This window comes from Paramormyrops kingsleyae, chromosome 4 (genome assembly GCF_048594095.1).
Source record: "Paramormyrops kingsleyae isolate MSU_618 chromosome 4, PKINGS_0.4, whole genome shotgun sequence".
Taxonomy (NCBI): domain Eukaryota; kingdom Metazoa; phylum Chordata; class Actinopteri; order Osteoglossiformes; family Mormyridae; genus Paramormyrops; species Paramormyrops kingsleyae.
In genome coordinates, this window is record NC_132800.1 from 13,361,613 (window position 1) to 13,388,117 (window position 26,505).

The 26,505-nt window shown below is 50.3% G+C and overlaps 1 protein-coding gene across 6 annotated transcripts in view; it reads right to left on the bottom strand.

Annotated features, from left to right (window-relative positions):
* Positions 1–1,810: 1,810 nt before the first annotated feature.
* The window catches only part of LOC111858560 (RNA-binding protein 33-like), a 32,909-nt gene continuing 8,214 nt past the window's right edge, over positions 1,811–26,505 (bottom strand). For 2 of the 6 annotated variants that reach the window (XM_023840441.2, XM_023840436.2), the window contains exons 4-19: positions 25,451–25,524; positions 22,336–22,648; positions 20,525–20,638; positions 19,934–20,102; positions 18,159–18,385; positions 17,287–17,602; positions 16,354–16,412; positions 13,579–13,699; positions 10,682–11,058; positions 9,449–9,697; positions 7,669–7,953; positions 6,703–7,362; positions 5,273–5,476; positions 4,760–4,942; positions 4,563–4,651; positions 1,811–4,438 (exon numbers count right to left, since the gene is read on the bottom strand). In XM_023840441.2, coding sequence (XP_023696209.2) covers positions 4,390–4,438; positions 4,563–4,651; positions 4,760–4,942; positions 5,273–5,476; positions 6,703–7,362; positions 7,669–7,953; positions 9,449–9,697; positions 10,682–11,058; positions 13,579–13,699; positions 16,354–16,412; positions 17,287–17,602; positions 18,159–18,385; positions 19,934–20,102; positions 20,525–20,638; positions 22,336–22,648; positions 25,451–25,455 — 3,420 coding nt within the window. In that variant the 5' untranslated portion in view covers positions 25,456–25,524 and the 3' untranslated portion in view covers positions 1,811–4,389. The remainder of the gene's footprint in view (positions 4,439–4,562; positions 4,652–4,759; positions 4,943–5,272; positions 5,477–6,702; positions 7,363–7,668; positions 7,954–9,448; positions 9,698–10,681; positions 11,059–13,578; positions 13,700–16,353; positions 16,413–17,286; positions 17,603–18,158; positions 18,386–19,933; positions 20,103–20,524; positions 20,639–22,335; positions 22,649–25,450; positions 25,525–26,505) is intronic. The other 4 variants (XM_023840438.2, XM_023840440.2, XM_023840439.2 and 1 more) reach the window with 4 other exon arrangements.

A 26,505-nucleotide genomic window follows, 5' to 3' on the forward strand; every position in this document is an offset into this window, starting at 1 on the left:
AGAAGACCCACGAAAATAGAAGCCCATTTTATGTATGTGTGTGTAGAGAGTGTGAGGTTAAAGGTCATTAAAAATACAGCACAAACAACATGGGACGGGTCCAGAGTCCTTCAAGGGGGGCATCTGAAAACAGACAGACTGGTTAGCATGGCTGAGAGTGTTCAGGGTGACCCAGGAAGCAATGACCTGTAAAAAAAAGAGAGTCACATTAACTGGAAGAGACCAAGCAGCATTTGGGGGGGGGGGGGGGGATGCAGGGGGCACGCCACATCCTCAGGCACCAACCGGGGGGGCAAATAGCAATCTGATAGATAAACAAAGTTGTTGAGAGATCAGCACATGTCCAGAGTCCCTGTAGGAAGAAAAGGTTAGAGGTCACTGGGAAAATGCCAGACTGCCCTTCCCACAAAAACACAGAACACACCTCCCTACTCCCAGACAAGGCAAATATTTGGTCAAATTTCAGTGTTTCCACATCACACCAGAGAAACACAGAGACAAAATGACAGTCACATACCTCAAAATCCACCCCACACCCCACACCCCTAACCCCTAACCCCAGCCCATTTTATATCAATGGCAAGAGTAATGCAAATATGAACTACATTTTACCTGCAGTTATTTTGATTAGGATGCCTTAGCTGGTCAAGGTATTACACAGATTACATAACGATGTAAAACAGTATTACAGCTGCTTAGCAGCAATTAATGAAAATTTTCTAGAAATAAGCCTCCTTACAGGTTTATAAAAAGTAAAGCAACCAATTAACTTGCAACCACAAAGCTTCAAGTTAAACAGAAGGTGACAGCCACCCTGATACAGGATAACAGAGGCTGTTTCTAGCCAGACTAAGTCTTATAAAAGATACGAGGAGGTCCAATATGGACCTGGATTTCTGCATAAGCAAATGCTTAAAACTAGCGTAGGAATTGGTGTAACAAACTCTCCAAATCCATAGGATTTACATTAAAGTTTGTACACCCACCACAAACAAGCAAACCATCAGAATTAAGAACCTTCTTAAAATGCATTTTACTGGTCAGGTTAAAATGCCCCTGACGGGGGAGGGGAGGGGGGGGACATAAAAAAAGAAAAACAACAGCACATACAAGCACCACGGGTGCTCAACCCATAAGGTCATGACCTCTGACCATAAAATAGAAATAAAAAAGTACTAATGAAAAAGAAAACAAAAAACAAAAATATGCACCCATTGCTCTTGCAAATATATATAAAACAATGGTAGTTTACCACGGACTTACAGTGCAGACACAGCATACACACACTCAGACGCGCACACACACACACACACTTCAGCATCGGCTTCGACTGAGCTGAAACTGAGGAGTCCTTAGTGATAAATTTAACTGTTAAGAACATTAAAGGCAGATGAAGATATTTCATACTTTCCCAAAACACTGCATAAGAACTTACAATATCAAACCAACATGAGAACTGAAACCTTCAGACACAAAACAAGCAGAAATGTTGCCTGTTTTCCAGCTGATATGTCACACAAGCACTCAGTGCTGCCCCCCTCCGTTTGATGGAAACACAAACCTCTTCCATTTGTGGGGCCGGATCATCGTAAAGGACAGGAGAACAGAAAAAGGGTAAATGGACGAGTCAGACAAACCGTAGGGTCATAAAGGTGAAGCACCTGACACACAATTAATACACAAAAACATTTTTTTCTTTGACACTTTTGGTTTCCAAAATGCTCTGTTTCCGAAAGCTTCTAAACTGAACCCAAGACTCATAAAACCAGCATCAACTGAAATGATAAATAAAAGACCAATGTCAACATCGTCATAAAAAAGGTTTACTTAATACATGCAACAGGAGTTACTGTTTAAGGAACCTGGGGGAGAAAGATTACGCACACGAACTCAAACAAGATCTATAAACAGTGCTCAACAGAATCCTGACCGATCCTCTCGGTCTAAAATGTACACAGCCGGTGAAATCGATAATGGTTGTCCCACATCTTACCAAAGAACAATCTCTCCCGGGTATCAGAATCCCACATGGATCATATCCAAGTCATCGGGACATGTTTCCACAAGACTGTTCAAATCCCCCTTTCCTGTTACATCTGAATACAGTCAAAAAAATTGTTTGTTCCATAAAATGAAAAGGCATTATTTTGATAAGACAGTATGCTGTGGTGAGCTGCTTGAAATGGAGATAACCTGCAGAATGGGATTCCACTTGCTTTAATTCTACACAACCACCCAACACGGGTATATTCCAGCTACCCTCATGGTCCTTAGTTAGAATAGTGGGTTTTAGTGTGACTAGTTGAGAAACAGAAACCATACCACTAGATAGAGGAATTTACAACCTCAACTACCTTCAGCATCTCCTTCACTGGCATAAACACGTCTGGTACCATAACGTGGCGAAAAAAACTATCTCCGTGACTAAAAGGGCTCAGAGGTCAACTCATCTTGCTTTGAAAGGTATTTAACTGGCACAACTAAGGTTAAAGGAAGAAGAAGAAGCTGGGGATTAAAACCACGTTCGCAGAATAAATGCCATATAAAAGAACGTTCTGGTGAAAGACTTGAGCAGGGGGGCATTATCCAAGTGCTGATGACAGCATCTGAACAGAACAGACCCCAGAACATCTGAAGGAATAGACCCCACTAGGCTAGGTCTTACAGCTGGACATACCTAAACGTCTCGGTGCCTGGTGCCTGCTAAGGCACGGAGATCTACACCTGCTCACGCTGTGTTCAGCCTGCACCTAAGTAGACACATAGTCAATCTGTAGTAGTAAGCTACAGGTTCTGAACTTGCTCAGCCCTATACGCAACAGGCGCGATCTCACAGACTTTTCAGTCTACCTTCAAAGAACACTGCTAAAAAAAAAAAAAAAAAACTAATATTTGAGGCAAGAGAACACAGGGAACCCTAAGCAAGGCACGCTAACGTGGCCCTGAATATCCAGGCATTGTAACAGAGCTTTACATCCCGCTAAAAAGCAGGGAAGCTAAACTCAGCACAGCCACAGCGGGTTACACTGTTTGGCTTACCCTTAAGAGGGGGGTGGGTAACGCTGTCACCGCGCACAAAGCAATTCAGGTACCCGGCTGAGCTACACACACAGGTACGGAAACCCCCCTCTGTCGGTCTCACCTATACCAGACGTGCAGAGGAAAATTAAAACTACTTTCTAAATGTAAAAAATATATATACATTTAGCCACAGTTCTCAGGTACTCTAACCGCAGCGACAATTAAAAAAAAAAAAAATCCACAATGGAGCAAAATCACGGTCAGCGAGGAGACAAATCAGGTTCCTCAGGCATTTAAGGATCCCTGATGGAGACAGACACAGGGACTTGACAGATTGTCACTAGAGGGCAACAAATCCATGCACAGTCATTAGAGGGCAGGGACAAAATTGAGAGTGTTCTACAGGTCCTCTAAGGTCATGTGGTGTCGAATGAAGACCCAATCAAGTTAGCTGCACAAGCTACACAGCATCCTAAACGTATCTGTACGGGTGCTATTATTTCCCTGTGCTACATCACATCAGCCCGAATCTGCATGCAAGATAAATGCTTGCAAGATTCTTCGGTGTTCCTCGCATCGTGTGAACGGACCATAAAGCCAGCCCAGCAAATCCTGTTATGCAGTTTATACTCTAGAGAAACATGCACATTTTGGTAAGGGCACACTGTCTTATCAAAGCCGGAGTCTCAGACCCATATCAAAACAGACGATCTGCAAATTTAAACCACTAGACAGTAGCGTTACATTCATCCACGGAGAAAAAGGAAGATAATGGCTTACAAATACATATTTCGTCCAGTAGGTGGTGCTATAGAAAACTACTAAGTATTCCAGAAGTCATGGAGTGTCAGATAACCTGACTGAGTGCTACCCAGAGGCTCTACACGGTATTGTCAAGAATTGAAAAAAAGAACAAAGACCCGAATGTAAGTTAATAAAGTTGTCCTGTGGTACAACAGATGGAGCCACAGCTTTCCATCTCAAGGAGAGACGATGTACTGAAATTCCGCAAGATGGGAACAACCATTATTTCCGGTTCCAGTCCTCGCTCAATCTCGCCGTTAGACGTGGGAAGGGCCTCGCCAGCAGGTCCCAGTCTTCACTGGAGGAGGTCTGCACGGAGGCCCCTCCATTTCTGCACCCCCGACTGAACATTTGACGACCGCAGGGCAGAAATGAGCAATTTCTCTTTTGAGTGTCTTGCAGGATGACGTCCAAGGACAGACAGCCGCTGGAGTCCGGCAATCCCCGCCATGAAGGTGTGCGCGGTCACCGGCGTCGCTGCCGCCGTCGCTGCTGCCGTCACACCCGCAAAGGCCAGACCGCCCTCCGCCGTCTGCTCCTCCCCCAACCCTCGACTGCCTCATTTCAGCCGTCGATCAGTGAAACATCGATATGCGACAGATCTATCATGTGCCTGCGTGGGACAACGTACAGTGTGTTTTATTTATCGGTGGCGGGGGAGGGGGGGGGGGGTTAGAGTTACTCCTCACGGCGCCCTCCTCTGGCCACAAGGGGAGGTGCAGGACACCACAACTTACCTGTGAAAACTCTGCTGGAAACTGTATGCATGCTGAGGGTTGGTGAACTTCGCAATGGCCTTCCGTTGGTGCGGAATCATCTTGAACATCTATGGGCATGTCGGGGGGGTGGGGGGAATGAGGAGGCATTAGTAGCAGCGGCCACCCACCACAGGCTTCTCCCTGTAGCCCTCCTGGCTTTGGGGGGGCTTACTTACCTGGATGGGACCAATGGACATCAGAAGGTTCTTCAGCTGCACGTCGGTGGTGGAGGACGACAGGCCCTCGATGGACACCCCACACAGCTGGTTGTCGGGGGCACGCATGCCCTGTCTGGTCGGCATGGCCCTGCCTCTGCCACGCCCCCCCATGCCCCCCATGGCTCCGCCCCTGCCACGCCCCTGCAAGGATGAGCAAATCACCAATTCATACCTGGAATGATGGTTTTATACAGGGGGAGACACAGACACACAAACCCCCCCCTTAAAGTTATACGACTGCTTAAGGCAAAAGCTGTTAAAAAATGTTAAAATGTCACAGACAGCAGGAGGTAAAGCCTCAGGTTGGAAGTGAGAACAGAAATGGGGGGGGGCACAGCCATTAGAGCACCATAATAGCCAACTGACAATATCAGATGATATGTGTGATGACTGCAGACCCCTTTAAGGACCGGGATCATCAAACCAGCTGACTAACCCCATGCCTGAGAGGGCGTGCGAGTGGAGTCTCACCCGGGCCTGTAACGGGTTGATGGGGGCGCCCCGGCCCATGTGTGGCGTCAGCTGCTGCAGGTTCTGTGGGTGAGCCTGCATCTGGGGGTTCTGGCCCAAGTTGCCCACAGTGACCTTCCTCACAGGCACCTGCCGCAGCTGGGGGGGGGGGCGCGCCCTCTGCAGGTGCGGTGGGGCGTTGGCGCTGTCGCAGAGCTCACCTCCCTAGAGGGGGGAGGTTAGGAGAGGCCGAAATTAACTTCCCCCCCCTTCTCATTAAAAGTCTCCGGCACTTATAACGACCACCAGCCACAAGGGGGCAGCATGCACCTTAACGTTTCTATGACGAAAGCTGCCATTTGCCTTTAATTATGGGATGGACTTGTCAGGACGACATTTCCATTAGGCTTGCACAAAGAGCTCGGCGGTAAGGGGGGAGGGGATCCTCTCATGACGTTCCTTAAAAAGCTGTAAGATGGGAATCTGACGGCTCAGTCGCGGAGAAGCACGGGGCCCCCATTTCCATGGGCACAGACAGGATAATCCTCACAGCCGTCCGGCGCGCGGCGTCTCGCTCAGGGTAACGACGCCTCACAGCCCCCCCCCCACCCCTCGCGTCCGCCCCCAGGCTTCCTGTCTCTCTTATCCTGCATTATTCCTTCTGAAAAATTAATTTCCCTTATCGGCTGTTAAGCTCCTGAAATCCGAATCTGCCAAACTGGGAACTCTTTCTTCTTAGGTATTATAGCTAACCCCCCCCGCCCCCCCCCCGCCCAGGCCTCGCGAGCCACGCTGTGCAAGATTAATTGCATGTCTTGGAGTGACATCGGTTGCGGCACACCTGAGAGATATCGGACCCTTCCGGAAGCTGAGAGAGATAACAGAGTCAGCAGGCGGGAGAGAGACTGCAGGCTGGCGGTCCTAAGCAGTGCCGAGCTCCTGTCTGCCCCCCCCACCCCACCCCCACCCCCCAGCCTCCAAGCATTGAGATGCGAGTTTTTATTACTGCAGACAGCCCTATCTTCATCAGCGGCGTGGGACGACGTGTTAGGTTGCGGGGGGGGGGGGGGGGGGGGGGGGGGAATGGCATATTTCATACCTATCTACAGCCCCCACCCTAAATCCCCTTTAAAAGAGAAAAGTAACACAGAGACAGATAAAGAGAGAGAACGTGAGCGAGGGAGAGAGAGACATCTCTGTTTCAAAGATGCCATCCATCTCAGCTTCCCAATGTGCCATTACGCTCTTTAGATAAATGTCACCACCCCACCTGCCAATTTAACACCCACCCATGCCGAGCGTGAACCCCCCCCCCAATGTCTCGACGAAAGTGGCACCGATCGATCGCCAGCAGGAATGGAGTGAGCGTCAAGGGGATAAGCAGCCACAGCCCATCCTAGCGATAATCAAGTTTAATATGACCAGGTGCTCTCAGCAGATTGAGCACTCACCCCCCCGAGAAGCTTGACCACGCGGACTTTCTGAGGCAGCAGGTGTCCGTCCCGCCCTCCGGAATTGGCCCTCTGCATGACAGTGCGCTTCACGCCGGGCTTCAGGTCCTGTGGCCGGCTTTGGGCGTCCCTGGCGATTGCCTGCTGGGGAGGGGGTGGGTGCTGCTGCAGTGGCTGTGGCCCCGACATGGGAACCGGGGTCACATGCTGCCTGCCGGGGGCCTGCGGACTCTGGAACTGGGGGCCCGGCCGGGTGGGGCTCCTGGCTAGCGGGGGCGCGAACTCGGGGCCCTGCTGGGGCTGGATGTTCTGCTGGGGAGGGCCCGGCCATCCCTGAGTGGGGGGCTTGTTCAGGAGGAGGCGGGCCTTGACGTTGGGCCGGGGCGAGGGGGCGGGGCCGGGTGGAGGCAGGGCTTGGGCCGCTCCATTAGAGGCTGGGGTCTGCACAGGTGGCTGGGGCAGGGGCAACTGTGGCGGCGGCTGCGTGGGGGGCTGCGGACCCTGCTGCTGACTGGCCAGTCTCTCCAACAGCTCCTTCTTCCTCATGCCAGCTTGCAGCTGCCTGCGCAGCTCCTTGCGTTTCAGGATCTCCTCCCGCAGACGCTTCTGCTCTTCAATCTTCAGCCGGTACAGGCGGGTCTCCTCATCCTCATCTGGGTCCTGGGGCACCAGAGGAATAAACGGCAGCGTGAGCAGGCAGCAGCGCGACACACTCGCGGCCGTATAAATGCACCCACAAGGGGGCGATGTGGAGCAACATCTCAGGCAGCGTTTAAACTGCAGCCTTGAGGGTGACTGATATCACATAACATTTACAGCTGCATTTTACCACCTTGGGGGCTGGACACTTCAGGACAGCTGTGACATTTCCAAAGGACACAGGCCCATATCATATGAACAATGCATGCTGGTGCATTTATAGCCCCAGCTGGCAAGATTTAACCACACCAAAGCTGAGCAACCGACCTCCGGCTCGACCATCTGACTGGGTCCAGGCTGCACAACTGGGGGCTCCGGCTTGACCTTCTGAAGCACCGTCCGGTCGGGGGTCCTGGGCACCTCCATCTTACCAGGGGGAGGCAGCCGACGGGCCGTGGGCCGAATCTGCGCGGCAGGCATGGAGGTGGGCAGGGGGGAGGCGGCGGCACTCATACTGGCGGGGGCCACGGGGAGCTCGCGCAGGTTGCTGTTGCGCTGGAGGGCCTGCACCTGCTGGATGGGGGGTTTCATCATATTGGGGGCCGGTGGGTTCTGGTGGGAAGATCCAGAAAGGTCACCCACACACAGCACTGGAGCAAACAGCAAAAGCAGCTTTAACGCAATCTGAACCACAGAGAGTGCAGTTACACTTGTGGCCAGAAGAGGGCACCCTGGGCACGAACAGCAGAGCTCACAAATAATTAAGCCAATCCAACACACTTGGATCACTGAAGACGTGCTGGAAGCTGCTTCTTCCAGGCTGTGCTGGTTAACCACGGGTCAGGCAGTCACTTCATACCCCTGGCTTCAGATCACGTTAGCAGCACGTCACAAACACTAATGACAGCAGTGCAGTCTCAACTCCAGGGCTGCAGGTTCGATTTCCTCCCCACCTGTGTGCGTGTGGAATCCCCCTTGTTTTGCCTTGGTACTCTAAAGCAGCGTTTCCCAACCCACTCCTCAGGGAACCCCACACAGTCCACGTTTCTGCTTCCTCTCAGCTCCCAGCGCACCTGTACCAGGTATTCGGTGTTCCTGATTGGCTGGGAGCTAGGTGGGAGCAAAAACGTGGGGTTTCCTGAGGACTGGGTTGGGAAACACTGTTCTAGATTCCCACTCCCCAAATAAAAAAAATCGCAACATGAGAAAATGCAGTCTTCAGATTACCCAAAGTGTGTAAGTGGGCAAAGGAATGGCATGCCACCCAAAATGCCCTCAGCTCTGTACCTGGCAAAACCAGAGAACACTAAGCAATTCAGCACATTTAGGAGAACGGGAAAGACAGAAAGGAGACGGCGAGAGCCACCGACAGACAGAGTTAGCGAGTGACAGAGCGACAGAGAGCCCGAGACACTGAGAGCATGACAGACAGGCAGAGAGAGCAATGGAGAGTGGTAGAGCAACAGGTAGAGCGACAGACACAGAGACTGAGCAAGAGAGCAACAGACAGTGAGCAAGTGACAGAGAGCGACAGACAAACAGGTAGACAGAGAGAGACAGAGCGCAACAGAAAGACTGACAGGCAGACAGAGAGAGTGACAGAGCAGGCGAGTGAGTGATAGAGAGAAAGACCAGCAGACAAACAGGGAGACAGACACAGAGAGGGCAAGTAAGCGACAGACAGAGCGAGAGAGAGCGACAGATACAGTGAGCAAGTGAGAGAGTGACAAAGCAATAGAATGTGACAGACAGAGACAGAGAAAGACAAGACAGTGAGACAGCTACAGAGAGACTGTGACAGACAGGCAGACAGAGAGAGAGACAGAGCAGGCGATTGAGAGAGAGAGAGACACAGACAGTGCGACAGACACAGAGGGCGAGTGAGCGACTGAGACAGACTGATAGAGTGGTAGAGCGAGAGAGCAACAGACAGTAAGCAAGTGACTGAGCGACAGAAAGCAATAGAATGTGAGAGAGAGCAATAGACGACAGCGAGACAGCTAGAGAGATTGCGACAGGCAGGCAGACAGAGAGAGAGACAGAGCGAGCGAGTGACAAGGGCAACAGACAGTTTTAGCATATGATGGGGGGGTGGGGGTGTCCTCACCATGCGGGGCTTGATGGGAACAAGTCGAGGCTGGGGGCGTAGCGGGCGTGGCGGGTGCTGCAGGTGGTGGTGCAGCTGTGGCTGGATGCCGTGGGGTGGCGGGGGCTGCCGAAAGGGGGCTTGTGGCTGTGCGTGGCCCCCTGGGTGGTGGGGGTGCTGGCCATGGTGGTGCTGGGGTGGAGGCAAGGGGGGCGGCTGCTGCTGCATGTCGTGGTGCTGGGGCTGGCCATGCGGTGGGGGGGGCAGACCCTGAAACAGCCATAAACAAAAACGTGAAACACCGGACTGGCCTGGAACCTCGACCAAATCAGCACCACAGTGGCCCCCAGAATCTCACCACAAGCCAGCGGATCCGTCCTTTCACCAAATAACCTTTGGTGGCTTTCTGTTTTTTTTTTTTTGGGGGGGGGGGGGGCCATTTCAATTTTGGCTCGGGACGCGGGGATCCCAGCAGGGAATATCGAAGCATTAACATATACTAACGATATATAAGAGCTCAGGGCGACCCAGCCCCAAGACGAACGTCCTCATTTACATGATAATGATAAAATTAAAAAACTGAAACTATTTGAGAATTTGCTGCATAAATATAAAAGTAATCAGGACTGACAGGCGACACTGTGGAACGGCGTGGCCAGAAAAACACCAGGCAGACTGCTCATCCAAACTGGCGTTCTATACCGCCAAACAGAGACCTGTTTGGAATCTGGGACTGTGATCTAGGATCGTGTGGTGCCATGTGGAGGAGCAGCCTTATGGGGGGTGTCCACTTCACCCCTAAGCCCCTCCTCAAAAACAGTGACTGACCAGGTCCATTCCCTGTGCCTTTTATGCAAGCACTGACCCCATCTAAGGTCAGGGAGAGGAAAAGGGGGTCATACTCAAATGCTGACACTAGAGGGCGCTCCAGTCTGCAGCTGGATGTGGAGCCCGTCTATAACTACAAAGGCACAGGAGTAGGGGGACACCACCACTGCTGCCCACACCCTTTGTTAAAAGTAGATTTGGCATTTGTCAAGTGTGCAGCATTCTAAGCTCCGCATGCAGATTATTCCAATATTTTGTCTGGGTTTTGTGGTCTTTACACAGAATTATCCCTTGAAAGGGAGAGCTTATTTAGGGGCCAGCACCACTCCCTGATTTAAATCAGGGATAATTAGAACCTGATAAACATTTTCGACGAAGCATGTCATGCCGCACCGGGTGCCACCAACAGAGGGCGCTGCAACTTACTCTCTGTCGTACCTGCATGCCAAACTGCAAGTGCTGCGGAGGGAAGGGAGGCCCCGGCTGGTGCCCGGGGAACTGCTGCTGCTGCTGCTGTCGGGGTGGCATGAAATGCTGCCTGGGGTTGGGCGGCCCATGCTGGCCCAGGCCCTGCATGCCCAGGGGCCCCTGTGGCGGCAGGCCGGGCCGGATCGGCTCCCTCTGGAAGATGGGTGGGGGCTGCTGCTGGGCCAGCGGGGGTTGTGGAGGCGGTGGAGGCTGCTGCTGACCCTGGCCGAAGGTCAGGGGCCCGGGGCCGGGGCCAGGAAGGGGGTGACCGTGGCTCATCAAGGGAGCTGGGGCATTCTGCTGATCCAGCATGTGGTGGCCGGGGAAGCGGGGCTCTGCGGGACCGGTGGGGGGGAGGGGGGACGATATCAGCACATGGTGGCTCACTGGTAAGGGGCAGCGAGCACACAGGACACAAACACACCCTTCAGAATCATCACAACACCTGGTCCAACTGGACTGCAGGCAAATCGATATCGAAGTTAACAAACAGGGATTTCAGTGCACAGGTGGTATATCAAGGGAATATGGTAATATTTAAATGGCACAAAGATCAAGCAAAAATTAGAGAAATACAGATGCGGATAGTGATGGGTGGGGGGTCTGATGGGGAAGGTTTCAGTCCACAAACTTATTCTGGGGTAATTTTTCACAACCAAGACGTTCCACTGAAACAGACTCCAGGTATCCAAAAACTAAATAACGCCACACATTTCAACAAGTGACTGCAGACACAAAGTTCTCGCTAATGGTCGACACACCGTTTATGGGCAGGGCTCAAGGTTCAATTTATCTCAGACGTGAATATGAGCTGTGTCTCAGTGGACAGCAGACGAAATCAGAGCAGAGAAGCTAGAAATCACCCTGTCATTAAAAGACACGCGTGGCCTTAACGGACAAAACGGTATCCCTTAAGGAATCGTCAAGGCAGCTCCGGACATCTCATCTCCCCGAAAACCGGTGACATGTGAGAGCAGTGAGGTAAGAGGTAACCAGCTTGTTAACAGAGGGGCAGGCCAGGGGTGTCCGGGGTTACTCAACAGGCCACCGGGGGGTACTGAAGAAACCCGATCGGGCCCTCAAAGGGCCTGTGAACAGCCGGGCTCCATTTGCTGCTGGTCTGGTGCTAATCTGCCCTGTCGCACAGGGGACAGTCAATCACTAACGCTATGAAACATAAGGATTAACACAGTTTAAGCCCGTAACACAGGAATCAGGATCAAGAGGAGGCGACGGTCACGTTTCACACACCAAAGAGTAACGCCGCTGCCCAGCATCCTTGCCAGTCAAGGAGCCGCTTAGTCGTGTAAGTAGGATTCACAGCCGAACCATCCATACACATGTATACGGAGGCATGAAATGCTGTTCCACAAGACCACAATGTGACATAGAGACAGCAATTATGGTGCAAAACACAGGACAGTGTGAAACAGGGGAGCTGGTTTATATACATTATATGAACAAAAGTACTGGGATACACCTCTGAATCACTGAATCCAGGCGTTTCATTCAGACCACCTGCCTCAAGTGTATATAATCATGCACCTTAGCCATGCAGTCAGGGTTAGAAACATTTGTGAAAGGATGAGTTGTTCTGGAGCGTGGTTCTGTCACAGGATGCCACCTTTGCAATAAGTCAGTTCGTGAAATTTCTTCCCTGTTAGATATTACACGGTCAACTGTAAGTGGAAGCATTTAGGAAGAACAGAAATTCAGCCAAGAAGTGGCTGACCGTGGAAGCGACAAGCGGGTTCTCAGAGTGCTGAGGCACATAAAGCGCAAGCCACCATCGCTCTGCTGACTAAACAGCCGCAGACTTCCAAACTTCCTCTGGCATTAACCGCAGCACAACCACTGGGAGCGTCATGGAACGGGCTTCCATGGCCGAGCAGCTGCATGCAAGCCTCACATCACCAAGCGCAATGTGAAGCGTCGGATGGAGTGGCGTAAGGTACTACCACCAGACTCTGGAGCAGCGGAAACGTCCTGTGCAGTGACGAATCACGCTTCTCTGTCTGGTGGTCTGATGGATAAATCTGGGCTTGGCAGATGCCAGCAGGACATTCCCTGCTTTACTGCACTGTACCAACTGTAAAGTTTGGTAGAGGAGGGATAAACATATGAGGCTGTTTTTCAGGGGCTGGACAAGCCGCCTTAGTTACGGTGAAGCAAACTCTTTAGCATATCAAGGCATTTTGGACAATTCTGTTCCCACAGACACACTCCAATATGTTGTATATAAGGTGGGACCATATTGATGCCTTTGGATTTATAAGAATAAGACGTCATAAAAGTTCCTATGGATGTAATGGCCAGGTGTCCCAACACTTATGTCCATAGTGTACATACACAAGGGTATATATACATAACACATCGTTTGTCTCATCTAAAACATCTACAGCAACCTTGAAAATACATATACTTGTTGCAAAACAAACCGCCCACCTAGACAACTGGACCAGAAAACAGGGCAGATTAAATTACTAGTTATCACCCCCAGTGTGGCACGTCCAGTAACCCCCAAGCACCAGTGTTTATATAAGAATCCTGGGGTGGAAACCGTGCAGGGTGTCCAACCGGCTGGCGGGATCGGGGGGTCCGAGTCTGTGGACCTGGCCGCAGCTAACGAGGGCGTCTCGCCAGGTATACCGGGGGGACACGGGACCACGACAGCATGACCTTTCAAATCTCAAGCTGGGGACAGGGGACTTCGAGGGAGAGACACAACAGGGGAGGTGACGGAGGAGAGCCTGCCTGCGCTCAATCTGCGGGCACAGGTGCTACGGAGCTTTCTGGAAGGGGTGGGGGGAGGGATGAAAATGGGGATCGGGGGGAGGGGGGTTCCTTTGTCTCACCGCCAATGAAGAAAGGCTCTCTCTCCTGGGGGAGCAGGGGGGCCCTCCAGGGCTCCGGTGGGTGGGGCCTGTGTGGGGGGGTGAAGTTACGAGGAATGTGCTGCTGAAAATCCGCTGGTCCCTAGAGGAGACAGGAGGAGGGGGTGAGATTAAAAGGGGGCGTGGGGGGGGGGTGACGGTGTCCTGCTCTTTCTGGAAAAAGCAGACATTCCCAACTCCAGCTGGCGTCTATTTGGTGAAGCTGCTTGATGGTTTAACAGATGATCTTCACAAAATGGGCAAATAAGCCGTCAGCCAGTCCCCTATTCTTACTGATTTCTACATTACAGATATTCTACATTACAGTACACAGAAGACCATCCCCACTAATCCTCAGACTGGTCAACTCCGATAGAGGGGGTGGGGGGGAATCTGCAAATAGCTTGAACTACAAGGCAAAAAAATGGAGCGGAGGCACCTGGTGTGACGACAGCAGCTACCGCCCCCTGCTGCCAAAAGCTGGGACAAATCTAAGAATAAACTATCAAAGCAACAAAAGTAATGGGAAGGGAGTCATTGCTAACAGACCTCAGTCACCATTTACTTATGGTGATTTCATGAGTCCCAGGGGGGAAAAGGACCACAAAACAGAGCTTATCTACAGGTAAAGATGGACTTTAAGTTAGCATGATGCCCACTTTCATATGTATTTTTCATATCCACATTCCCATAACTATAACCTACATCCATTCCTGATTCTTCTTGGCAGGACGATCGGGTGACATCGCTAGAAAATCCTGGCACAACCCGAAAGGGTCACCGGCAGGCCTTTAAGACGGAACCCGTCTCGGAATTTACTGTCACCAGATTTCCGTAAATGACGTTCAATAAGCAACACCTACCATCCTCCCATGAAAGTCCGATAAAAATCCCGTAATCCGCCCGCCGAATAAGAAACCTTTTCCATTACTCCATTATTCTTCCAAACCCCTCTTTCGCTTAAGAAATTAACCTTTCGGCGGGAAGTGGCGATTAACCCGAATTAGGCGCATTGTAAATGGCTTGACGCTATCGTTCCTAATCCTCGTCCTCCCAAAAGGCCATATAAACCTCCTCTTCACCTCCCACCCCAATCGAAATGATGACCCAGCAGCTCGATAACCTGCCACAACTGGCACTCGGGATCCTTAAATATCCAGACAACCGACTTCAGCACGGACACGTGACGCCCGACGACAGAAGCGTAACGAGAGCCAGACAGGGCTACGCAAGGCCCAGCCACCACTCCAGGAAATGAGCATCACGCGATCCATCGGCCATAAGTGACATGGGCCTTTTGGGCATTCGAGCAACAGGAGGCTCGAGTTTTCCCATTCAATGGAAAGATTTATTAGGCTTTGTTTGGGACTGTATACCTATTAATCTCAACTACACCAGAATATCAGCAGTTCCCCTCAGCTCACCCCTATATGCCAGAGCCTTGTTCAGTGATACACAAAGAGAAAGACATTTTGCACACTTTCAAATTTAAAACTATAATCCCAGGCAGTTATATGAAGCCACATACAGAATTATATAATTCGAGACAACTACTGTCACATGACCTTAACCAGTCCTCCGCCATCAGCAGTGGGCCTGCGACTGGTCCCCATAACCCTGCCCAGCGCCCCCTGCAGCACGTCAGAGCCCTGCGGCCTTTAACAGTTCCCCAAATTGAGTTTGTAAACGCTGGGCGGGATTAACGCCGAAGCTCAGCCCCTCTGCAGACAGGCGGCCAGCTATCGTTAAATCAGAAAGTACGATAAAGTATGATAATGTATGATAATCGCCATTAATCAGATGCCCACTGGCAAATGGATGTCACTGGCTGTTTTGTAACCGGCATTTTAAAATTCCCCTCCCCCTCTTCGCCTGACAGTCCTGCGGCCATGTATGTGTGCGCTTGGGGGGGGGGGGGGGGCGGGTTAGCCGTCGGGGATATGGCACAGGCAGACAGTGATCCTGGCGTTCCGAATGGGCTCGGCACATGCGCTGTAAACAGAATTTGGGGGGGGGGGGCATTAAAAAGTGCTGGATGACATCCTGAAATGAGCGAAAAATGCAGGGGGCTCTGGGAGATGCCCCCCCAGGGCCTAGACGCCTTCCTACGAGGCCCAATCTGCATAAATACTGCCAACAAACACCCTTTCCCGGGATGTGTCAATCGCCAGCACCTGCTGCCCAGCGGCATTTTCCGGGAAGAGGACCCGGGGACCCGGGGCACGCTCGGCGATCCGTATCCGAGCCAGCGAGCGGCTGGCGGGCGCGGCGGCGGGCAACACGCAGCTGCCCGTTCACAGACGGTCACGACACACTACTCCGGCGAAAAAAAGAAGCTTCAAGAACATCCCGGGCCTCCCAATCAGAATTAGCAACTAACTGTTAAACACGTTTATTTTTATCAATAATATTCCACAGTGTTTTTATTACCACTGATGAGGCTTGTCATTTGTACTGAGGCATTTGGGTGCTTTTTGTCCCTGCATGTCCACCATAGCCTACTTGTGTTGTGTAAAAGTGGCACTCCATTAAAGTAGTATTTCCTAAAGCTGCCATTTATAATGACTAACATCAAATAGATTCTGTTTTATCCCTAATTATCCCAAACTCTCACACTCCTACCCCCAAAGCCTCGTTTCCAAGGTAACCCAATTCACTAGCCATTAAACTACTACTCCCAACTAAGTACTAGAAGTTACCAGCTGTCCCAAACTTTACCAGCACAAATGACCCAGCCCTCACACGTCCAGTCCTTACCGGAAACCTTGGGGGAACCACAGCGGGCCGGGGTTGGTTCTGGGTGGGCATCAGGGGCACTGCGAGGAAAAAGATGATAGCATTCAGCAACCCCACAGGGCCCTGGCCAGGTGAGAGTCACATCTGCCCTGATGACAAGCCACATGGGCATGTATGGCAGGGTGCTGGGACAAGTCAGCCAATCACAGCATCCGCTCAGGTCAGCTGATGCGGGCTCAATTCACACTGAAATATGCATCGCATGGCATTCATGTCTGGGGAGCGTGTGCCTGCATGCACACACACACACACACACACGCCATTGTTTGTCAGTCACAACCCCATACCCCCTACAACCCCCCCCCCCCCCCCCAGAATTTAATAATGTCTGGAGGCAGGATGTGGACAGCGCCCTGATATGACAGTGTCCCTGCATCCACCCTGTGGGGCATCCCTAACCCTTCAGTACACATTTTCATTCCATAATCTGAAGCACAGGACACACCGCACTGCACCCCCCCTCCTACCAGGGGAGGTACACTCATCCCCAGAATCCTATACATCCGTGTTTTGCCCCCCCATTCATACACCTGGGTATTCACTGGGCCGATTTAGATTTTGAAAGGATGCACGAATCTTAAGTCTGCATCCAGTTGGGGGAGGTCGGGAAGAATGCACATCCACAGGCAGGGCTAGTGACTGGACAGCCCCGCGTCGGGAGGAAGGAGGCGGGGCCAGACTAACTGGACGGGGGCCAGGAGGCACGGCCGCTGATTGCAGTGCTTTGTGTTTGTGGGCAGGAGACAGGCCCAGTAATCAGAGCCGCAAATCAGTGGCCAGGAAGCAGAGCTTGGGGACACAGAGCGCCGGGTGATTGGTGTGGCCGACGTGGTGAGAGATGCCACGTGCCAGGACTGATATCTCTCTCCCCTCCAGTCTCCGGGAGCTGCTGACCTTGCATGGGGGAGTTGGCAGCCAAGCCCCTGAAGTGGGGGTTGATATGGATGTTCTTGGGTTGTTGCTGATGTTGCTGCTGCTGATGCTGCTGCTGGGGGGAGCGCACCGGCTGGGGGCTCAGCATCTGTGCCGCGTCGACGGGGGGGCGACCCAGCGGGCCGTGGGGTGGCGGCACCGGCGCCGAGCGGTGGCCCAGGTGTGGTGGGATCAGCGGCTGCGGGGGCTGCCTGGGGGGGCCGTGCTCCTGGAAGGGCCCACGGGGTGGCGGGTGGAGCTGGTGATGCGGGTGGAGCGGCGACATCCGGGGGGGTGACTGTGACACGCACACAAACACGGACACACAGACAAATGTGTCATGTGACCACCAGCAGGACGACGACTTGGCTGTCAGTTTACAGAAGTCGCTCCACCGCCCCGACTATCTAAACGGGCAGATTACACGCTTCGGTACACACTGAATAATCATTAAAAAAAAAAAAACCCATAGGGGCTAAATCCAGGCCAGGGTCACAAATTTAATTTCACATGACGCTTTGCAGGCCCACCCGAGCCAAGTCATTTGGTATAATCCATATATCAACAAGGGTGCTGCGGATAATTGACTTTGTGCAAAAGCAAACCCGGGCTGATCCAACAGGTCACAATCGGGGGGAGGGGGAGCAAATTAAAGTCAAATATCACACTCGCCAGCTGCAACCCCGGCTAATATTATCATAAGGGTGAGGTTTACTCTGGGAAGACCGTGGAGGAGAGAATGAGGACGAGCAAATCAAGTGTAACACTTTTCAGCCGACGCACGGACACCTCCGGCATCACCGGAGGACACAGACACTTTAACTCCCAACATTAAAACCCGACCCCCGGTTTACCTGCACCCCCATGGGCATGGTGAGCAGCGGCGCCATCCTCTGGTCATTCATGCGTCCCCTGATGTCCCCCCTGAAGTCTCCCAGCCCGAACAAGGGGAACCCGCCCCGTCCGCCGCGTCCTCTTCCTCCTCCCCTTCCACGGCCCCGACCTCCGAAGCGCCCTTGCTTCCTGAGCCTCTCCTTCTCCTCGAACTCCAGAAGGTCCGCTTTGGCCTCCTCTGACAGCTCTGGGGGGTGGCGACAAATTAAATTTACAAAATAAACGAGATGGGAAAATCCCAAAATGTCAAACTCAACATGCATGTTAATGCCATTCTTTAATGACCAAGCTGCATACAGCAACCATCAAAATAAATTACATAAGTACAGACGGCCTGCTGTAGCCGTGGGCTCCATACCCACGGATTCAACCAACTGTGGATCGAAAATATTTTGGGGGGAAAAAATTTTGAATGATCCAGAGAGCAAAATTTTTATTTGCCACACACCAAGCACTAGGCAGAATCCACACGGATGCAGTGATATGTAGAGAGAGAGAAAGAATGAATTTATATTTTCTTGTCATTATTCTCTAAAGAATACAAAATAACTATCTACAGAGCATTTACAATGTATTAGGTATTATAAGTAATCTAAAGATTATTTTAAGTATACATGAAGGATGTGCATAGGTTCTAAGCAAATTCAATGCCTTTCTTGAGTATCCGTGGATTTTGGTATCCATGGGGAATCCTGGAACCAATTCCCAGGGGATACTGAGGAACGACTGTAATATTTAAGATCCATACACACAAAAGGTATTAATCTGAAGAGAGTGCTTGCTGAACATGGACACAACCATATCAAACCCCTAAATACACACAGACCCGAGAAGCGAATAGACGCAGAGCACATCCTCGCTTCTCATAGACTCAATTCCCACAAATTTGTTACTGCCCCTGATAATCAGTGATTAGTGTTGGGAGGGGGGAGTAAATGTCACTGTTAATTTGAGCGTCCGCTTAAGGTGGTGATTTTACTTGGCAAATAAAGGCGGTTTTCCCTCAAACAGCGGTAATCCACCTTATAAGGTCAACGGGACGCATGCGGACAAGAAACGCCACTTTGCTTCATCTACCAATGTCAGCAGGGCACAGAGCCACCCAGCCGGGCCCTCACAGGGCAGAGAGCCACCCAGCCGGGCCCTCACAGGGCAGAGAGCCACCCCGCCGGGCCCTCACAGGGCAGAGAGCCACCCAGCCGGGCCCTCACAGGGCAGAGAGCCACCCCGCCGGGCCCTCACAGGGCAGAGAGCCACCCCGCCGGGCCCTCACAGGGCAGAGAGCCACCCAGCCGGGCCCTCACAGGGCAGAGAGCCACCCAGCCGGGCCCTCACAGGGCAGAGAGCCACCCAGCCGGGCCCTCACAGGGCAGAGAGCCACCCAGCCGGGCCCTCACAGGGCAGAGAGCCACCCAGCCGGGCCCTCACAGGGCAGAGAGCCACCCAGCCGGGCCCTCACAGGGCAGAGAGCCACCCCGCCGGGCCCTCACAGGGCAGAGAGCCACCCAGCCGGGCCCTCACAGGGCAGAGAGCCACCCCGCCGGGCCCTCACAGGGCAGAGAGCCACCCAGCCGGGCCCTCACAGGGCAGAGAGCCACCCCGCCGGGCCCTCACAGGGCAGAGAGCCACCCCGCCGGGCCCTCACAGGGCAGAGAGCCACCCAGCCGGGCCCTCACAGGGCAGAGAGCCACCCCGCCGGGCCCTCACAGGGCAGACACACGTCGGGTCCTGTTACCCAGAGTTTCGGGGATGTCCCGTCTTTTACTGGAGGTATCGGACAGCCGGATGACAGTGGCGTCCTTCCTCTCCGTCTTGAAGCGCAGTCGGCCTGACTGCTCATCTTCATCGTCCTCCTCATCTGACTCCTCCCTCAGGTCCTCCTCGCGCTCTCTCTCATTCTCCAACTGTTTGGGGGGGGGGGGGGGGGGCAGAGATGATGGCTGTGAGGACTCACAGAAGTGAGCAGTGACCAAAAGGTGTCGAGCTCGACCCCCGTAAGTCAAACATGGCCCTATAAAGCAGGATGAGCTCCAATAAAAGACTCATGTCATGTGACACACCCAACAGAAGGGGGCAGTATGATTAAGTAGCTGGATTTGAGCTAAACAGCTAGCTAAGTTCAAAGGGGGCATCCAGCGGTTAATGGGACAGTTAAGTTGGTTTGGTTGAGGCCGAGTTGTTTTAACCTGAAACTCATCAATGTCAACCCTGCATGCATAGCTTAGTTACAGTAAACCCGCCGGGAGATAAGCTCCACAATGACCCTGGAATCCAACTGCACGCCACACAGCCTGACGTGAACCCACAGACGGGCCGGGACCCCCACCTCTTCAGCCTCCAGGACCTGAGAGGCCACCTGGGCTTCGGCACCATCGGGGACATCCGGCACACCCACAGGTAGCCCCATGTCGTGGTTGCCGTCGTCAGCGTAGTCCTCGACCTGCAAGCAGAGGCAGAAGGTGGCCTCTGATTTCAGAACTCACTCCGGTCGGCTATTTCCTGCTACTGGATCAACACTATTACCTAAATATCCCATAACTTAAATTAGTGCATATTTCCATCAGTTGAAATTACTACCATCTAGCAATATGGGATTTTGCCATACTTTGGTTCATTCTGCATATTTTGCATTTGATGCCAACATATTTATATCATTCCAAATCAGTAGGATCAGAAGAAAAAAAACATTTCACGGAGCATTTAAAATACGTTTACAAATGTTTTTTAAAAGGCATATTTTATTATTATTTAAAAATCATTTACATTCAGCTTCATAGTATAATGACATGTTTTATTGGATTAATGTATATTTAGTTCAATAGTAATATGTTTTATGGATTATAATCATATATTCAGCTTGATAAGAACTGTTTCATTGATGTTTTATTACATTAATAATGTAGCCTATATTTAGCTCGATAGCAACATATTTTATTGATTATTATCTAGAGATTTATTTTAAGGATCCTGCTCCTTTTTTCCTCCTAATGTTTCTTCTTCGAACGAGAGATACACCACTTTCTTCTTTATTTTCGTAACAGACATTTTTTACACACAGTTCCATTTTTAAAAAATGCTTCAGGTTTCAGCTATAACAAAAAGAGTTCGCTCAACCATCATAACCCTTGTTTTCATTCCTTTAAGGGTCATAATAAAAATCACCCAAGCCTACGCAGAGCCTCATGCACGGCAGGCAAGATTCCTGAAGGCACATCACTGGGGAACAGACAGAAACCCTGCGTGCTTTTCCGATCGGCGACCCTGAGTGTACATCAGAGATACAGGGCCCACGAGCAACCCGATTTACGTGCCCCAATCTGCGTAATCACAAAATACTGCCTACAGAGGCGACTCTGATCCCACATGCTGGGCACAGAGGCAGCACACAGACCCAGACATAGGTAATTACCCAGGAAACTGTCTATTATTACCCATGCAAACCCGCGAAGATCTGGCCACAGCAGGAAACACCATCGCCCCAAGCCAGCCAAGGCAGCTTAACCCCTTACACCAAAACGTCACATCTAAATACCCGTGAATGGCGACGCTGACCCCAAAGGGGTGGAGCCGACCTTGCACACAGCCATTCAGGCTTTCCACATAAAACCAATTTCAAAGAAATAGAGCTTATCTTCAGATAAGCAGAGTAACACGTCTCTTTCACGTGATGATAAATGGGCCGCCGCAGACGGACAGCCGCCCAGATCCATGCTTTAAGCTTGTTACAGGGATATAAGGGGCCTAAATAGAGAGGAGCATCAATCATGTCACCGTGCCCCCCCCCACCCCACAGAACTGTACCCGCGTCTTTAAAAAGGTCAATTATCTTTTCACCTGTGTGGAACCATCAGATTTTGTCTCAAGCCCAGATAAAGGACTGCGGCTTTAACCATCTCTGACAATCAGCTGCAAACCGGCAGGACACAAAGTCCCCCCCCCCCTTCCTCCCTCCCCCTCCCCCGTACCCAAGGTCACAATCCCATGACGGCTATGATCTGGTGGAGCGGCATCACCGTCCAGCAAACAAGCTGTCAACAGCAACTCTGTCAGACAGCAGATGAATAAACTGGTAGAGGTTGATAATGGATCAGCATTGTGGATCGTGTGTGTCACCCCCTCCCCCCCCAGAGGACTCACTTGAAACTCGTCATCCAGGGGTTCGCTGATCTCTAGGTCGAGGACCTCGTCCTGGTAGGCCTGCTCCTCAGCCTGCTCTTCACCATACTCCAGCTGGTCCTCGGGCAGCCCAGAGCCGTCCGCTCCATAGGTTTCCGCGTAGTCCTCATGCGTATATCCCTCCGCTGCCCCGTCTCCGCCCTCGTATTCTTCCACGCCCATGCCATCGGCGTCATCACCCGCATAGTCGGTCTCCTCCAGCGACTGCTCTTGGAGGTCAATGGTCACGTCCAAGCCGGCTGTGGCATTTAGGCTTATGACCATTGCTTGGCCACTGCACAGTGATTGGGAAAGATACAGTCCATACTAAACAAAACAGGCCTCATCCTGGGTTATTCCCTGCCTGGTGCCCATTGCTTCTATGGAACCCCACAACCCTGAATAGGACAGGAAGGTATGGAGGATGGATGGACGGAGACAGACCAAATTTCAAAATCAAGCCGAAACTGATCTTCCTGAACATGCTGCATTCACAGTGATGGCACGGTATAGCCAGTAAACTGATTAAGTTACTCTTTCCTTTAACGCAGTATTCTGCTACCCAGTTCTCAGGGATCCCCAGACAGTCCACTCCTTGCGAGCTCCTGAACCAGTCAACCAAAAACACTGACTACCTGGTACAAGGACAAAAAAAAGAGGACTGTCATGGGGACCCCAAAGACTGAGTTGAGAAACACTACTTCAGAGGGAAGTACATGAAGTTTGCAGACTACAAGCATTATCCAGATCAAATCCACAAGGTCCATTATTTTCAAGCACAAAAATCACAAAGTGACAATCGAGGGATTTCCAGCAACACAACCAAGACCAGGAACTTGAATTCTCCGTAAGGCACAATAAATACTTATTTACTTACAATAAATACTTATCTACAATAGTGTACAACAAAAGTGACTGAGTTCTAAAGGGCATTTCAGTTTGAGCATAAGCCAGTGTCTTTTGGGGGTAAAACAACATTTATAACAGACAGTGATAAATCTGTGAATAATGTTGTGTTTGGAATAAGGTAAAACATGCCATCTCTGTGTTTGAAACAACTTTGAACTCTTGAAACAGCAGGTAAACAGGCATCAAATTTATAAATTTTAGATGTCGAACAAAAACAGCTGTCACAATTGCAAACTGAATCTTGAAACAGTTACACTGTTTGAATCATAAATTACAAAAGCACACTCTCTTAACTACAACAAATCTTTATAATTCAAACATTACAGGTCATACAAATCTATCACGAACTTCACTTCAGATTCGACCCGATCCAACCACAGAGAACCATGTTTATGCAATTCACCGCCTAAATGTTCACTCGACACCTCCATATGTATGCATTCGGAGAAGTATGAACAGGCCTACAACTGATCATCCAGCCTCTCTCTGGAAAGTAGGGGGTGCCATCCACCAAAGCACAATGATACACTGGTTGGCAACCGCTCATTGACTCCCTCACAGAGGTCACCTGTCCGTTCCTGAATTCTGCCAAAGGGCATAAAAGTAACAATTTAACAATTTTCCAGATCATTGTTGGATGTACCACCTTTAGCTTTTCAGACAAACTGTCCCCCAAAAATCCACCTGAAAATGAAACCGGGGAATCTCATCTCTGAATGAAACCAACCGGAGCAGAATTTGATCAAATATTAAGACTAACCCTTAAACTTTTTTCCTTTAAATTATTTAACAAGCATTTTGCTGCTTGCAGACCTTCTGTGAAGGGATTTCATCTAAGCATCAGAAATTAATTTTTACATCTCTTTTTTGAACATCTAGACCTATGCATGAGAAAAAAAAACACCAAAATTGTGTACAACCTATAATTTTTGTTTATTATGAGGGGAATTCAAGTAACACAATGAAACGTTTATGTTATGCCCAAAAGGCTTTGTAGACCGGCGAGTATAGAACTGACATATAGGGAGTTAATTCATAAATATTTTCCACACATCTTCAATAACCACTTGCAAACAGGCTGGTCTTTCTATGGAACCTCTCTGAAAGCACACAACACAAGGTTAAAGCATCTACATGGTTAACTGGAATCTGGGGTCTGAGAATCTGATGGTTTTAAAAAGATTTTAAACAATTTCACTTTTCACCAAAATGAATCCATTGAAGTTCAAAAGGACCGACACCAAATATATAGGGTACCAACATCCCAAAGACAAATATGGTCAAATCTGATGGTACAAGTTATTAAGACAAACACTACGCTACACAAACATACGGAAATAAAACTAACAGACTTCTCCAACCAGATAAACTCATCCACAACAGACTGTCTAAAGCAGTGTTTCCAAACCCAGTCCTCAGGGAACCCTGTACAGTCCACGTTTTTGCTTCATCTCAGCTCCCAGAGCACCTGTATCATGTATTCGGTGTTCCTGATTGGCTGGGAGCTAGGTGGGAGCAAAAACGTGGACTGTGTGGGGTTCCCCGAGGACTGGGTTGGGAAACACTGGTCTAAAGAGAACAGAAGAGACCAACAGTGCGGCGGCGAGATGCCATGTTTATTCAATAATGCAGTTTGGTTATAGGCCAGTACTCTGCTAAAACCCCCACTTCATGTACACTTTTACTACACTGCTGCATGACTTGAAAACTCTCTAGAAGAAATCATTAGCATGCTTTCCTGAAACACTCAACAGAGGACTAAGAGACAGGATTAGTTTAGTTGCTTGCTAAAAATACATGAGATTGCTATAATTTTCTATTACAGCTGCTAAGAATAACAGCAATGGGGCTCAAAACCAATTAAAAATAATATTCCATTTCGGAATATGTGGAATGCATGACAGTTAATCCCCAAGGCCTGCTAAGCTAGCGTCCTGCCAGCACCAGCATATTAAATGTCAGCCACACAATGGGAATGAGCATTTTCCTGCTTTAACCGCACAGATGAGGAGAACAACACTTCACCGGAGTGATAATTCCATCGAGGGTCGAAAGCAGGCGTTCAGGCTTTCTGTTAGGAACGTGACGCGACCTGGCCGAAAAGCTACAGAACGATGCACGAAAAATATCAACCTTTCGGGTGTGGGTGACCTTTACGGCAGGATGCGGGCCGACGGCGTCGCCTTACCTCATGTTCTGGTCTTCCTCGTCACTCTGCAAAAGGTCATCGTTTAGCTCTTCATCGGAGCCTTCTGAAGGATTCTGGGAAGAGGGATCACAGAGATGGTGTTCATGGCACAGCAGGAGGACACCGCAGCCCCAGAGGGCAACACACACACACGACGTGCGAGAAAACGTGGGGAAAAAAACTCTGGTAACCTTCCTTTCGTCTAAAGCCTAAACTACTAGACTGGAATAAAGAAAAAGGACACCACTGACCAGAGTTCCGGAGTAGTACTGTGCGCTATATACAGCATAAATGGTATACGATATAAATTTGGTCAACAGGAGAGATTTTGATTATACCGCCCTACTGCAGAAATTTCCGCTCCTCACCCGCAAAAATTACACAATCAAATCGTGTCAAATAATAAATAACTTATTATATAATTTATATAAAAATTATTTATATGATTATTGCTGCACCTGGCAGCAGAGTTCCGCATAGGACTGATTTTGACAAACCGCACCCACCAATACAGTCATAATTAAACCCGTATCCGAACCGTTATCCGACAGAAATAAAATAAAATTCCGCACCCGATTCGACCCGCTATAAATACCGACACGCGACCCGCACCTTAATGATAATCAGACAGCCAAAATTAAAGACAAAAGTTTATTGCCACAACAAATGACCAGTGACATGTGCAACATCAGTTGAAAAGGCATAGCCAAATGAAAACGCTACTTAATAACAACCTAATAATAAGCAAAACAAACGGTAGTAGCTTAACCTCCAAACTCAAATAACGTTTGATATTGTCATGCCCACACATAGCCTTACCAGCTTACAATTAAATGTGTTAATAAAACTAAAATGATATAAAATGTACATTAGGCTACCCTGCACAGTATTGGGTTTTATAGGCTACCTACATGCACTGTCCATTTTCCTTTGATTACCCGATTGGAATTCCTACGCGAAGGCGAAGACTAGTGTTTGGTGTGGTGCTTTATATTACTGTGTAAAAAAGGATATCGTGGACTCCATCATTCCTGGATGACATTTCCGGCGCATGA